The sequence below is a fragment of the Dasypus novemcinctus genome, chromosome 7, assembly GCF_030445035.2.
Source record: "Dasypus novemcinctus isolate mDasNov1 chromosome 7, mDasNov1.1.hap2, whole genome shotgun sequence".
NCBI lineage: Eukaryota > Metazoa > Chordata > Mammalia > Cingulata > Dasypodidae > Dasypus > Dasypus novemcinctus.
In genome coordinates, this window is record NC_080679.1 from 73001979 (window position 1) to 73015657 (window position 13679).

Here is a 13679-nt window from a genome sequence, read left to right on the forward strand (position 1 = left end):
CAAAAAATATTACCTACTATTATAAGGCTTTACAAGCTAGCTAAATTGTCAAATTTATTTTCTTTTGGATTGAATTGAATTATATCTACTAAGTTTAGTAACAATTGTCTCATTGATCAGAAATGATAGTTATATAGTCACTCAAACATACCTTTATTGAACATCTACTTTTTTTCCACCCACAGTTTTGCTTACCTCTCTGGCTTTACCTCTCTTCACCTCCAATCTTATACCCCATGCTTCAGCCCTCAGAAGTGTTTACAGATTGTTCAATATAGTATGCTTTATTGATATCTCCTCTGCCTTAGATTTCATCCCTAACTTGACTGGTACCTCTTCCTTTGAGAAAACTCAGGCCAGGCTTTTCTTCCTTCAGGTAGCCTTCCCAGATTCTCTCCAGGGTTGGTTAGGTACTTGTCTTAGATACAAAATAAAAACTTAATGAGATAAGTTTAAGTAAAAAGAAGAGTTTATGCTAAGGATACAGGAGACTTACGTTGGACTCAGTCATAGGAAGCATAGTTGGGCCTTGTAGAAACTAATTTCTCTGCTACTGTGATTGCAGGATTTCTCATCTCTCTTTTTCTGTGCCTATACCTTTCTGGTTTTCATTAATTAACTTATTAGTTACTAATAACTTATTAATGAACTTACTGGTGTGAACATGAGAGAAAATGTCTACCGTTTTTGGGTATAATTTTGAATCTCTGGTACTTTCCTCTATTTGACTGATTGTTTTTACGAATTTCTCAATGAGATAACCTGATTGACTTGACTTAGCGGTTGACTTGGCTTAGTCAGGTGTCTCCCCTGGTTCACCTGAGGCAGGTAGGCCAGGGTCACAGATATATAGGATTGCCTTTTGCTGAGCAATTGGCAGGTTAGGCTCTCAAAGAGGGGCATATGGGTTCTGAATAAAGATAGCCAACTCTAGTATGCTCTTTTTTTTTTTAAAGATTTATTTATTTTTATTTAATTTCCATCTAGTATGCTCTTTACCCTTTGTGTTCCCATAGTACCTAGGTACATCCTTAATTATATAAATTACTTAGTTATATTTTTTTCTTTGTCTTTCTAACTACTGTGATTTTTGAGTGCAGGGAACATATCTCTTATTAACTTAGAGTCCCAAAATAGGCAGTCAAAATTTTTCTGAATTAATTTTATAAATTATTTGTATTGGAAAAGTTTGGGAATGCTGTACATTGTATACAATGTTTTGTATTATCCATACATGCTGGTTTGGAACTGTTTACCCCAGAATAGCATGTTCATAAATTTTTAATCCATTCCTTTGGGTGTGAACCCATTGTAAGAAGGACTTTTTAAGGAGTGGCCCAGCTCAGTCAGAATGAGTTTTAATCCTATTATTAGAGTCCTTTATAAGCAGAATAAAATTCAGATGGAGATAGAGCCACAGTAAACAAGAAGTTGAAAGTGACCAAAATCTGGATGAGAAGAGAGACATCAGGAGAGGCACTGCTCAGTGATAAGAGGAGCTGTGGCCGTTTGATATTTTTTTATGAATTCTAAAAGAGATATTGATTATGTTTGTAAAATTGTCTGTTCCTCTGGGTATGATACCCTTTGGCTATATTAAATTCAGAGGTTTCACTTTTACTTGATTAAATTAGGATCAGGGTTTTGATTTGGCCACGTCAGTAGATGTTGAGTCCCCGCTCCTTTGGTGGGTGGGCACTCACACAGAAAATGACATGGCAGAGGAGAGAGCTTTGTGTTTGACACTGGAGCCCCAGGGAGAGAGCTGAGCTGTTCACCTGATAGTTTATAGCTGGCCTTGTGATGTGAACAGAGCTGAGCCCAGAAAGAGGTGAGCCCCTCGGGAGGAAAGATGAGCCTTATGCCAGCCTATAGCTGGCATTGGAAAAAGCCAGGACCATGGATCCTTAAGAGGAAGAGGAAGGCTGAAACCTCTCAGAAATCAACAGCCATCTTCCTCTAGGAACACGTGTCAGTAGGCTTTGGTAAAGGAAGTAACTTATTCTTTTATGGCCTTGTGAATGTAAGCTTTTACCCCAATTAAATAACCTTTATAAAAAGCAACAAATATCTAGTATTTTGCATAAGCACCCCTTTTGACAGACTAATATAGGAGCCAAGGACTAGGGATCACTGGCAGCCAGCCCCAGAATGCCAGTCTTTGGGAAGGAAGCATCACCTTGACAGTGCCTTGGTCTGGAGCTCTTCTAGCCTCAAAACTGTGATCGAGTAAATTCTGTTGTTTAAGCTGACCCAGTGCATGGTATTTGCTTCAGCAGCCAGGAAAACTAAACCAGATTTGGTACAAGGAGTGGGGTGCTGCCATTGAAAATACCCAAAAAAAGTGGAAACGGCTTTGGAATTGGGTAATGGGTAGAGACTGGAAGAATTCTGAGGTGCTTGCTAGAAAAAACCTATATTGCTTTGAAGACACTTGGTAAAAATATGAATGCTACAGGTACTTCCTGTGAGGCCTTAGAAGGAAATGGTAAATATGTTATTGGAAATTGGAGAAAAGGCAATCCTTATTTTAAAGGGGCAGAGAACTTGGTGTAATTGGGTTCTGATGTCGGATAGAAGGCAGAGCTTGAAAGCCATGAACTTGGATATTTAGCTGAGGAGATTTCAAAAGCTAAATGTGGAAAGTTTACCCCGGTTTCTCCTTGTAGCTTTTAGTAAAATGCAAGAGGAAAGGGATAAGCAAGAAATGAACTCTTAAGTACAAACAAATCAGAAATTGCTGGCTTGGAAAATTCTGAGCCTATCCAGATAGAGTGCTCCAAGACTAGGGCTAGAAGTGGCTCTATCAGGGACCTCCCTGTGCTTTCATAAAGCAAGAGAGATTGAGTGTTTAACCTAACGTGGAACTTGTCAGCCATTTCGTTGGAAGTGAGAATTAGAAATGCAGTTATGCATTTGATCTGTAGAAAGTCTTTTTGTCTGATCGTTGGGATCCCTTTGAATTGCACACAAAGCTGACAACGTTTTTGTGAAATTTATATGAGTACAGCCTCTGCCATCCTGAACCAAAAGGGATTGAGGAGGGACGAATTGAAGGAAGAATGACTTCAAAGGCAGAACTATTGAAGCTGAGGTCTGGACTAAAGAGATTTTCTTTGGTTATGAAAGCAGATTCACCCATGTGTGTGGAAAGGGCAGGTTCACCCCTGTGTCTGGAAGGAGTAGGTCATCTGCCCCAGTTCTTGGAGGGAGCGGGCCTTCCATCCTATTGTTCAGGTAGAGTGCTGCCCCCCAGTGTGCAGAGATGGTAAGGCCTGTGTTCCAGGTTTGTGGAGAGCCTGGCCACCATCCTGATGTTTGGAGTGGGTAGGGCATACACCCCGTTGTTCAGGGAGAGCTTGGCCACTAGATAAGCATGTTAAAGGACAGAGGACAAAACATTGATTTGTAGATGACTCCCAGACTTTGAAATCTAATGGAGTTCGCCCTGCTGAGTTTCAGAATTGTTTGGGACCTGAAACCTGTTTTCCTTCCAATTTCTCCCTATTGGAAGGGAATGCTTATCTTCTTCCTGTCCTTCCCTTGTATATTAGAAGCAGATAACTTGTTCTCTAGGTTTCACAGGTCCACAGACAGAGGGGAATTGTGTCCCAGGACAGATCACACCCATAACTGATTTTGAAGAGACTTTGTACTTACTGTTTCTGAAATGACTTCAGCCTTTTGTGATATTGTGATGGAACGAATGTATTCTGCGTATAGAAAGAGTATGTCTTTTTGAGGTCTAGAGGGTGGAGCTGTGTACTGCAGAAAAACATGTTCATAAACTTAATCCATTGCTGTTGCTGTGAACCCATTGTAAGTAAGACCTTTTGATGAGGTTACTTCTGTTATGGGGTGGCCCAACTCAATTAGATGGGTCTTAATTCTATTACTGGAGTCCTTTATAAGCAGAATGAAAATCAGAGTGGCACAGGAAGCAAGAAGCTGGAAATCAGTGGAACCTAGAAGAGAAGGGAGAGGTCAGGAGAGGCTGCCAGGTGCCTTGATTTGGACTTCTAGCCTCAAAACTAAGCCAGGGAGCAGATATAACTCAAGTATTTGAGCACCCATCTACTGCTTGGGAGGTCCCAGGTTCAGTTCCTGGTGCCTCCTGAAAAAATAAACAAACAACAAGCAAAACAAATGATGGAGCGCACTCTGGGAAGCTAAGGTAGCTTAGTGGTTGAGTGCCAGCTACCCACATGTGAGGTTCAGGTCAATCCCCAGCCCAGGGAATCTCAAAAACAATCAAACAAACTGTAAGCCAATAAATTTATTGTTTAAGCTAACTCACATGGTATTTGCTTCAACAATTAGGAAAATTACAACACCGTATTTCAGAAATTTTCTTTGAAACTTGAATACATGCTTTAAATGTAAGAGATTGCAGTAACTAATCAGCTAACTACAAGGTCAATCACATTAACATTTTAGTGTTTTGAGGTTTCTGAAGTTAGTCACCAGAAAATTATTCACCTATTCCCAGTTTTTAACAAATATTTTTATAAGCTGAATCATTTGAATGATAGAATTCAAAACATCATGGGAATATTGATACCATTGCCTAAAGCGGGGGTTCCACAGACCCCTTTGCCAGTCAGGTGAAATGAATACTACTGTAATTTATTTATTGCATACATTCATAAGTGAAGGAAATGCTAGATTTCAGTTAGAGGTCAGAGAAAATAAAGATAATAAGTTGAATTTTTTCAATTCAAGTTTGGATTCCCTGAAATATGGTTAAGAACCTCTGGCCTAAATCTGTCTTGTTTATAGATTAATCCAGATTTCCTTTTTTTTTAAATAAGGAAACAAAGTAACTGTATAGTAGGATAAACTAAAACTTTTTTTCCTACAACAAAGGCTTTCTCCTGTAAAACCACAATATAACCATGAAAATCAGGGAATTAACATTGATAAATTGCTACCGTTTAACCTGCACATCATATTTCACTTTTACTAATTGTCCTAATAATGTCCTTTATAGTAAAAGGATCCAGTCTAGACTCTCAAATTGCAGTAGTTGTCATGTCTCGTCTACTTCAGTCTGAAACAGTTCTTCAGTCTTTATTTGATTTTGATGACATTTTTGAAGATTATAGACATTTTGAAGATTATTTGCTGTCTACCTCAATTTGGAGTTGTCTCATTTCCTCATGATTAGATTCAAGTAATATATATCTTTAGAATGACTATAATAAACACTGTGCTGTGTTCTCATTGCATTGTATCAGGAGCATGTGATTTGGATTTTCCTCACTTACTAGTGGTGTTAACTTGGATCAACTTGATTAAGGATGATGTTTGCCTGACTTTCGTACTATAAAGTTACTCTTTTGTCCTTAGTAATTGTAAATATTTTATAGAGAAATATTTTGAGACTAGGTAAGTATCTTGTTCCTTATCAAATCTTCAGTTTTTATATTAGTATGGATCCCTGCTTTATTCAAGTTATGAGCTATTACTATAATTATTTATTTCGATTCTCAGATTCTCCCAGATTTGGGCACTCTCTGTCTAAATCAGTAAATAAATCTTTCTTTCCTCTCTGGCATAAGGTATTTGAGGTCCATCCTGTACTTACCTACCCCAACCCCGGAGTCAGCCATTTCTTCAAGAAGTCCTTGTTCTTTTTGTTGGAGAATATTATTTAGACACCAAGAGCTGGGTTTAAGTGTGCGTATTGTTATCGGGATAACAGCGTTCCTGGGCCCTCTCAGTTGACATAGGTAGGGAAATAATGAATACATATACATACATATATACACATTAACATTTGTATTTGTATAACTATCTATGGTGAAAGCCATATGTTCACACCAATTTCTCCAAATCTCATCCAATACCACAGGATTTATTCTTTTCTCCTTTAAGTGAGAAACCTGACTCCTGTCACCCTTGATATATTTACTTATTCATTCAGTCTCCATATATATGTTTAACCAGTTGCCGATTGCCATTAGACCCTCTGCTCCCCATCAAGTGAATGTTCTTCTGCCTGGGCCCTGACACCCTACACTGGGCCAATGCCAACCCTGTCCTTTTCTTCATGTGGAAGCCTCCTCTTCCTTCTTGGGTCTGACAGCCTACATCAGGCAGCCTTCCCCTTCCCACAGAGACTTTTTCCTCATCCCACTTAGACTCTGACATCCCATACTGAGCTGTCTTCATTCCCCCTGGCCTTCTCATCCTCACATGGACAGCTTTTCCATCTCGCTCAGATGCTGACACTCTGCATTGGGCGTCTCCCCAGTGGCCTCCCTGAGCTGCCTTCCGTGAAAATATGCTTATATTTGTTTTTTCTTGAAACTTGACTTTTCTATTAATTTTCAGTTATGAGAAATGTTTTGCCAGTTAATATCTCCCATTTTCTTCTGTTCGTCTCCCCTTGAAACGTTTTTATTTTCTCATTGGCATTTCTCATAATATGTGTGTTTCTATTTGATAATGAGTCTGTCTGAACTTCTAGGAGTCTCAATTTTCAAAAAGATCTTTCTATATTATTAAAAAAAGTAATTTACTAAAATTTCTGTATTTTAAGCAAAAAACAGCAAGGCATAACAGCTGGAAGGCACAGTATAGTAGTAGAAATAGACAGTGTTCTTGTCCATTTTACCCTGGGTTAGTCATTTAACCTTTTAGGACCTTGTTTGCAGATTGAGTAGTTAGGACTAGTGTTCTAAGGAACACGTAATGCTAAATTTTTATTTGGGGTTCAGAAAGAGGTCACTTGTTATTTCCTGACAAAATTAACTCTATTTACACCTAATGAACTAACACACTGTAAGGAATTTTAAACTAGTTCCCCAAAAATGTAGACGAGCGAAAATGAGTAAAATAAGAAGTCACACAGAAAATCATTCAGCGATGTCTGCTGTTAACATTCCAGAGTAAATATTCCAATCTTTCCTATGTATGGAGATACATAACTATAAAAATTGTAAAAACAGTATTACAATCTCCTATAAAAACATAATGATCTAAATTCTGCTACATCATTAAACAGCAATGTCATTAGACTTACCAAGGTCAGCTGACAGGGAGGTGAGGATAGGCAACTACCACATCAAGGAATTAAGAAAGTCAACAGCTAGGTGCCCTTTTAATGACTTAATTAGGTTCTCCTTTTCCAGCTTAATCAGCTGGATTCCTGATTTCACTATATATATTCCATTGTCTGGATCATAACTTATGCAATCAATTCTGTTATTGGACTTTAATCATCAATGAATATCCCTGACGACAAATTTTACTAACTAATAATTCCCACAGGATGAATTTCTAGAAGTACAATTACTGTATCAAAGTGAAGGCATGTTTTTAAGGCTAAAATATCCTCCCAAATATACAGTATTGACCTCTACTTTACCAGCAGTATATAAAGAAACCTCATGTCAAAACCCACACCAATAGTGGATATTATTTTTGCCAGACTGGTGAAAAAAAAATTTAAAGTTGCACTTTTTCATATATATAAAATGAACTTTTTCATGTGTATAAAATGCTAATTTGCAGTTCTATTTGAAATGCCTCCTTTCCCCATTGTTTTTAAGATGTCGTGATAGTCCAGAATCCTCTTTCTTGAATTCAGATCATAGGCTCGCTCTTATGCCATGGATTTCTGATCTTATTGTGTACCTGATCTAGTCCTAACTATTCAATCTGCAAATGAGGTCCCAAAAGGTTAAATGACTAACTCAGGGTAAAATGGACAAGAACACTGTCTATTTCTACTACTATACTGTGCCTTCCAGCTGTTATGCCTTACTATTTTTTGCCTAAACAACAGAAATTTTAGTAAATTACTTTTTTAAAATAGTATAGAAAGAACTTTTTGAAAATTGAGACTTCTAGAAGTTATTAGACAGACTCATTATCAAATAGAAACACATATTATGAAATGCCATTGAGAAAATAAAAACGTTTCAAGGGGAGATGAATAGAAGAAAATGGGAGAAATTAACTGGCAAAACATTTCTCATAACTGAAAATTAATAGAAAAGTCAAGTTTCAAGAAAAAACAAATATAAGCATATTTTCACAGAAGGCAGCTCAGGGAAGCTATTGGGGAGACAGCCAGCCCAGTGCAGAGTGTTTTTCTCCTAGGACCATTGGTTCAATATTCCCTAATTCAGTGTTCATGGAGACTTTATAACCCTAACTACCACACATAATAAGAATCAGTTGTACTATTTTTAATCCTTACAACAACTTCAAGGTAATTTTACTACTATTTTACAGATGGGGTAACTGAAGCTCAGAGAAGTTTAGAACTTTGCCTAAGATTGCATATCTTAAAAGTGGTAAAACCAGGCTTTGAAGCCAATTCTAACTCTAAAGTTCATATTCCTTTTGGTATGTTATGATTATTTTAAGGATTAGTGCGGAATGGGGTGGGGTAGGAGAAGCACGGAGTTTATGTAACAGATTATGTTGTAGAACATTTATGTGCTAAAAGTAAAGCATAACAACACTGAAAGCTTAGTAGGAGAAATTTTCAATTCGAGCTATAGGAAAGGCCTCACAAATGACATGTGATTTGAACTGGGCTTTGACTGTAAAATATTACCTGACAGACATTGATCTAGGAAAGTATTTTTCACATAGAGGAAAGAAAATATGCAAATTTGAGGGTCATTTTCAGAGGATGGCAGGAAGTTTGATATAGTTAAAATTGGGCATGGTGTATTAGAAGTAGTACATCATAGGAGGTCAGGCTGGAAAGAAAGTAGCTCAGATTGTCTCAAAGTATAGGAGATTGACTCTAATAAGATTTATTAGTAAGATAATCAGGTTTGTCTTTAAAGCATTCAGTGATAGTTTTGTTTTTTTTTTAAAAGTAAATCAATTTTATTGTTACATATTAATAAAGCATACAGTTCATCCAAAGTATACAGTGGTATTTGTTATAATCACATACTGTGCATTCATCATTTCAATCATAATTAGAGCATTTTCACAACTTAAATAATAATAAAAAAGCAAACAAGAAAATTCTTTACCTTTCAATTTCTCTGTGTCCCCTGCTGTATATAAGTGCTATTTCTGGCTATTATTGCACAATTATTAAGCAGTTTTATTGTGATATAGTCACATACTATACAGTCTATCCAAAGTATATGATCAGTGGCTTTTAGTATAATCACAATGTTGTGCATTCATCACCAGAAAAAAATTGTAGAACCATTTCATTACTCCAAAGAAGAAAAATGCCACACCCCTTAACATGCCTTTCCCAGCTCTATATAACTGCTAATCTAATTTAATCTTAATTTATATTTACATTGCATATAATTGGAATCATGCAGTATGTTATACAATATATTTAGTTCATAGTAGCGCCATCATACAGTATTTGTCCTTTTGTGTCTGGTTTGCTTCACTCTACGTAATGTCCTCCAGGTTCATCCATGTTGTCATATGCTTTACGACTTCATTTCTTCTTACAGCTGCATAATATTCCATCATGTGACTACACCACAGTTTGTTTATCCATGCATCAGTTGATGGACACCTGGGTGGTTTCCAGCTTTTGGCAATCGTGAATAATGCTGCTATGAACATCGGTGTGCAGATGTCTGTTCGTGTCCCTGCTTTCAGTTCTTTGGGGTATATACCTAGAAGAGAGATTGCCAAGTCATATGGTAATTCTGTACTTAGCTTTCTGAGGAACTGTCAAACTGTCTTCCATAGCAGCTACACTGTTGTACATTCCCACCAACATCCTCTTCAACTCTTGTAATTTTCTGGTTTTGTTTTTGTTTTTGTTTTTTTAAAGTAGTAGCCATTCTAGTGAGTGTGAAATGGGATTTTATTATGGTTTTGGTTTACATTTCCTTAATAGCTAGTGATGTTGAACATATTTTCATGTGCTTTTTAGCCATTTGTATATTCTCTTTGGACAAATGTCTATTCAAGTCTTTTACCCATTTTTAATTGGGTTGTCTTTTTATTGTTGAGTTGTAGGGTTTCTTTACATATTCTGGATATTAAACCCTTTCTGAATATGTGGTTTCCAAATATTTTCTCCCATTGGTTGGATTGTGTTTTCAGTTTAGTGACAAAGTCCTTTAATGCACAAAAGTTTTAAATTTTAAGGGGGTCCCATTTATCTGTTTTTTCTTTTGTTGCTTATGCTTTGGGTGTAAAGTCTAAGAAACCATTGCCTAACACAAGTTCCTGAAGATGTTTCCTTACATTTTCTTCTAGGAATTTTATAGTCCTTGTACTTACATTTAGATCTTTAGTCCATTTTCAATTGATTTTTGTATTGATATGAGAGAAGGGTCCTCCATTCTTTTTTTTTTTTTCCAAAAACTTATTTTTTGTATTTATTTCTCCCCACCGTCTTGTTGTTTGCACTTGCTCTGTCTGTTTGGCTTCCTTGTTTCTTTAGGAGGCACTGGGAACTGAACCTGGGACCTCCGATATCGGAGGGAGGCAGATAATCATTTGAGCCACCTCCGTTCCCTGCTTTGTTGTATTTTTCATTGTGTTTTTCTTCTGTGTCTCTTGTTGTGTCATCTTGGTCATCTCGCTGTCTTGCTTGTCCTCTTTAAGAGGCACCAGGATCCTCCACTCCCTGCTTTGTTGTGCTCTCATTATGTTTTTTTCTTCTTGTGTCAGCTTGCCACACCTGCCTGATGCACCAGCTTGCTGTCTTCTTTAGGAGGCACCAGGAACCAAACCAGACCTCCCATGTGGTAGACAGGAGCTCAGTTGCTTGTGCCGCATCTGCTTCCCCTCCATTTTTTTTTCTGAATTAAAAGCAAGTGTTTATTTTGTGTGAAGAAACTTACAGAATACTCATCACAGAAACAATTAGCTACTTACACTGAGTAATTATTATTCATATAATATAGTATTATTATTTTACATAATAGTAATCAAAAAAGAGCTGGAGTAAACCAGATAGAAGTTTTGATTCTTAATTTGGAGTTTTAGGAAAAGGAGATCTGAGTTGGAATCTTCATTAGCTAGTTTAAGATCCACTACTATCTGGAAGCTTCACAAAGCGAGTATCTATCTTAATTTACCCATACATCCCTAACATATAGTATGAAGCCAAGCACGTAAATATTTTTGCCACTCAAATATTTGTTGGCTACAATGAGAAAAGGGGGAGCTTTGATGGCCCTAAGTCATCAGGGTAGGATAGATAAAGGAGTATTAGAAGAAGAGTTTAAGAAAGGGATGAAGGAGAGCAAATATAGCTCAAGTGGTTAAATGCCTGCTTCCCATGTATGAGGTACTGGGTTTTATCCCGGATACCTCCTAAAAATAAACAAACAAAAGAAAAAGCAACTCATCAGGGAGTGGATGTAGCTCAGTGGTTGAGGTCCTGCTTCCCATATACAAGGTCCTGGGTTCAATCCCAGTACCTCCTAAAACATAAAAAAGAGAGGCAGGGGGGATGAAAGAAGCCAAAGAAATTGACTTCTTTTAAATTTTGCCTGGAACCTTCCTGGGTACTCCTCATGACGGTGATTTTCCTAGCAGTAGAGGTTGTTTACCAGTATAGGTTGCTTTAGAGTGGTGTGATATATTAACAGTTCTTTTTCCACAATCATTGATTTCTCTAACAATTTATAGTAGAAGAAAGCCTGTTATTTTTTTCTCAGGCTCCCCTAAGTGATACTATTTTAAGCCTCCCAGACGAATTGTTATCATGTCTCCAGATGATTTGGTTATTTACAGCTACCTAAACAGATATTAGGAAAGGACAGTAAGGGAATGGAGATTTTTATTGGTTGGCAAGGAAATAGGCTGCTTTGTAGGTAAGGAACTTCTTTTTGTAGGGGAGGGTTTAGTATTGGTGGTTGGAGGTGGGGGGAAGTGGAAGAAATGAGAGAATGTTATCAACATTGAACTCTCCCCAGAAAACTTTTATAGAACTACCATATTGGTCACTTCACTGTCTCTTTATTTTTATAGTCTTTTAACTTGCTCTTACCAGACTGTATTGAAATTATATTTCTGTATTCCTTTTTGTTCTGCTAGGCTAAAAGTTTCTCTGGGACAGAGACTCTTTTTTTCATCTTTGTGTCTAGCATATAGTTGGTGTTTAAATGTTTCTTGAACTTCATTGAGTTTAAATAGTGCTTTGGGTTTCAAAGCAATATGAACTGAATTATCTTATTAGTATTTGAAGAGCTTTGTAACTTATTTGAGGTGAACTAAACTAGCTTTAGATTATTAGACTTATGTCATACAGCAAATCGTTCAGTTTCTTAATATTCAATGAGTAAGTGCTGCTGTGACTAGATATTGTTTTAAGTAATTAATCCAAAGATAAGTTCCCTTCTTCCAGTGAACTTGTATTCTAGTAATGATAAAAGTATGACCTCCATAGGTTTCATTTATACTATTACAGTGTTCTTTCCCTAAGATTGGGTGTGAATGGAAAAATGGAGTCTTACCAGATATATTTTGCCTGGGACAAGGGAAGAAACATTCTTAATCTCCTATACCAGATAGTCCTTTACTCCTAGACTCAGCTAATTATAGGGATTACCCAATTTTTAGGTTCAGGACACTCTTGATACCACATTAATAAGGAAAATTATGGAAAAAAATGGTTTTTATCTCTACACTGGTGGCTTATTTGAACAAACATATAGTTATTCTATTCACCAGTAGATGAAGTTTTAGAGAATGTTAGATGAAGTGTTGACAAAGTTTAAAAATGGGCCATTGACCTAAGTAACTTCTATATACTGTACTTCTTCTTAAACTAATATCAGATAAGTATGTTACAAAGTAATGTAAGAGGGAGCCCTTATGGGGTAAGGAGATTTGACCAAATAGGCTGCACACCTGACCACCACTGGTTACATTAAAAAAAAAAAAAAAAAAGTCCTTCTGAATAGATATTTTGAAATACTAATTTCTCAACAGACTTCAAAAGTAAGGATTTTTACTTGTTTAATGACTGTCCTACCACAGTTCTAAGGACTCAAATATTTCTTCCTCTTTTACCCTCTTTGTATTGGAATTGGATATTTTAATATGTATGTTTAAAGCATTTATATGACCGATGTTCATATTTCAGGAGCAAGATTGTATCTATTATAAAAATTCTTAATAGAGATTGGATTTTTAGATGACAGTTACACTAGTGTAATTATTTGAGTACTTTTATTTTATACTGCTTCAAAACTATTTTAACTGTGAAACTACTTTATTTTTCAGTATCTTTGCCATGAAAAAGAGGACGTGATAAGTTGTTCAACTTATGAAATTCAAGTTACCTGTGAATTCTGCCAGGTATATATGGAATACTTGGTATTTTTAGCCACTTTTCATATTTGAGTTATGGAAGTTTTCATAGTTTGTTTCTGGATAAATATTTCTGTGTATTTTCCCATCAATAAAAAAATACCTATCTAGCTTGTAGTTTAGCTGATGTTCCTGTTATATTTTTTGTTTTGTTTTGTTTTCATTTATTGTTGTTGTTCACTGTGTTGTGGAGTTCACTGTATTCTAGTAACATATCCTCAACTTAAAATTCCCCCTTTTAATCGCCCTCAACTATTTAAATCAGTGCCATTAATTGTGTTCATAATGTGCTACTATCACCACTATCCATTACCACAGCTTTCCATCTTTACAAATAGAAACTCTGTACCGTACACCCATCCCATCCTCTGGTAACCCATATTTTAGATTCTGGCTCT

The 13679-nt window shown here is 36.5% G+C and overlaps 1 protein-coding gene across 45 annotated transcripts in view; it reads left to right on the forward strand.

Annotated features, from left to right (window-relative positions):
• ATF2 (activating transcription factor 2) overlaps nt 1-13679 on the forward strand; it is a 132983-nt gene that overhangs the window by 13381 nt on the left and 105923 nt on the right. For 25 of the 45 annotated variants that reach the window (XM_071216251.1, XM_071216258.1, XM_071216277.1 and 22 more), the window contains one exon: nt 13195-13269. The exons of 6 other annotated variants lie outside the window; for them this stretch is intronic. In XM_071216251.1, coding sequence (XP_071072352.1) covers nt 13238-13269 — 32 coding nt within the window. In that variant the 5' untranslated portion in view covers nt 13195-13237. Of the gene's footprint in view, nt 1-9452; nt 9648-13194; nt 13270-13679 lie in introns of all 45 variants that reach the window. 14 more of the 45 variants (XM_071216253.1, XM_071216285.1, XM_071216250.1 and 11 more) reach the window with 1 other exon arrangement.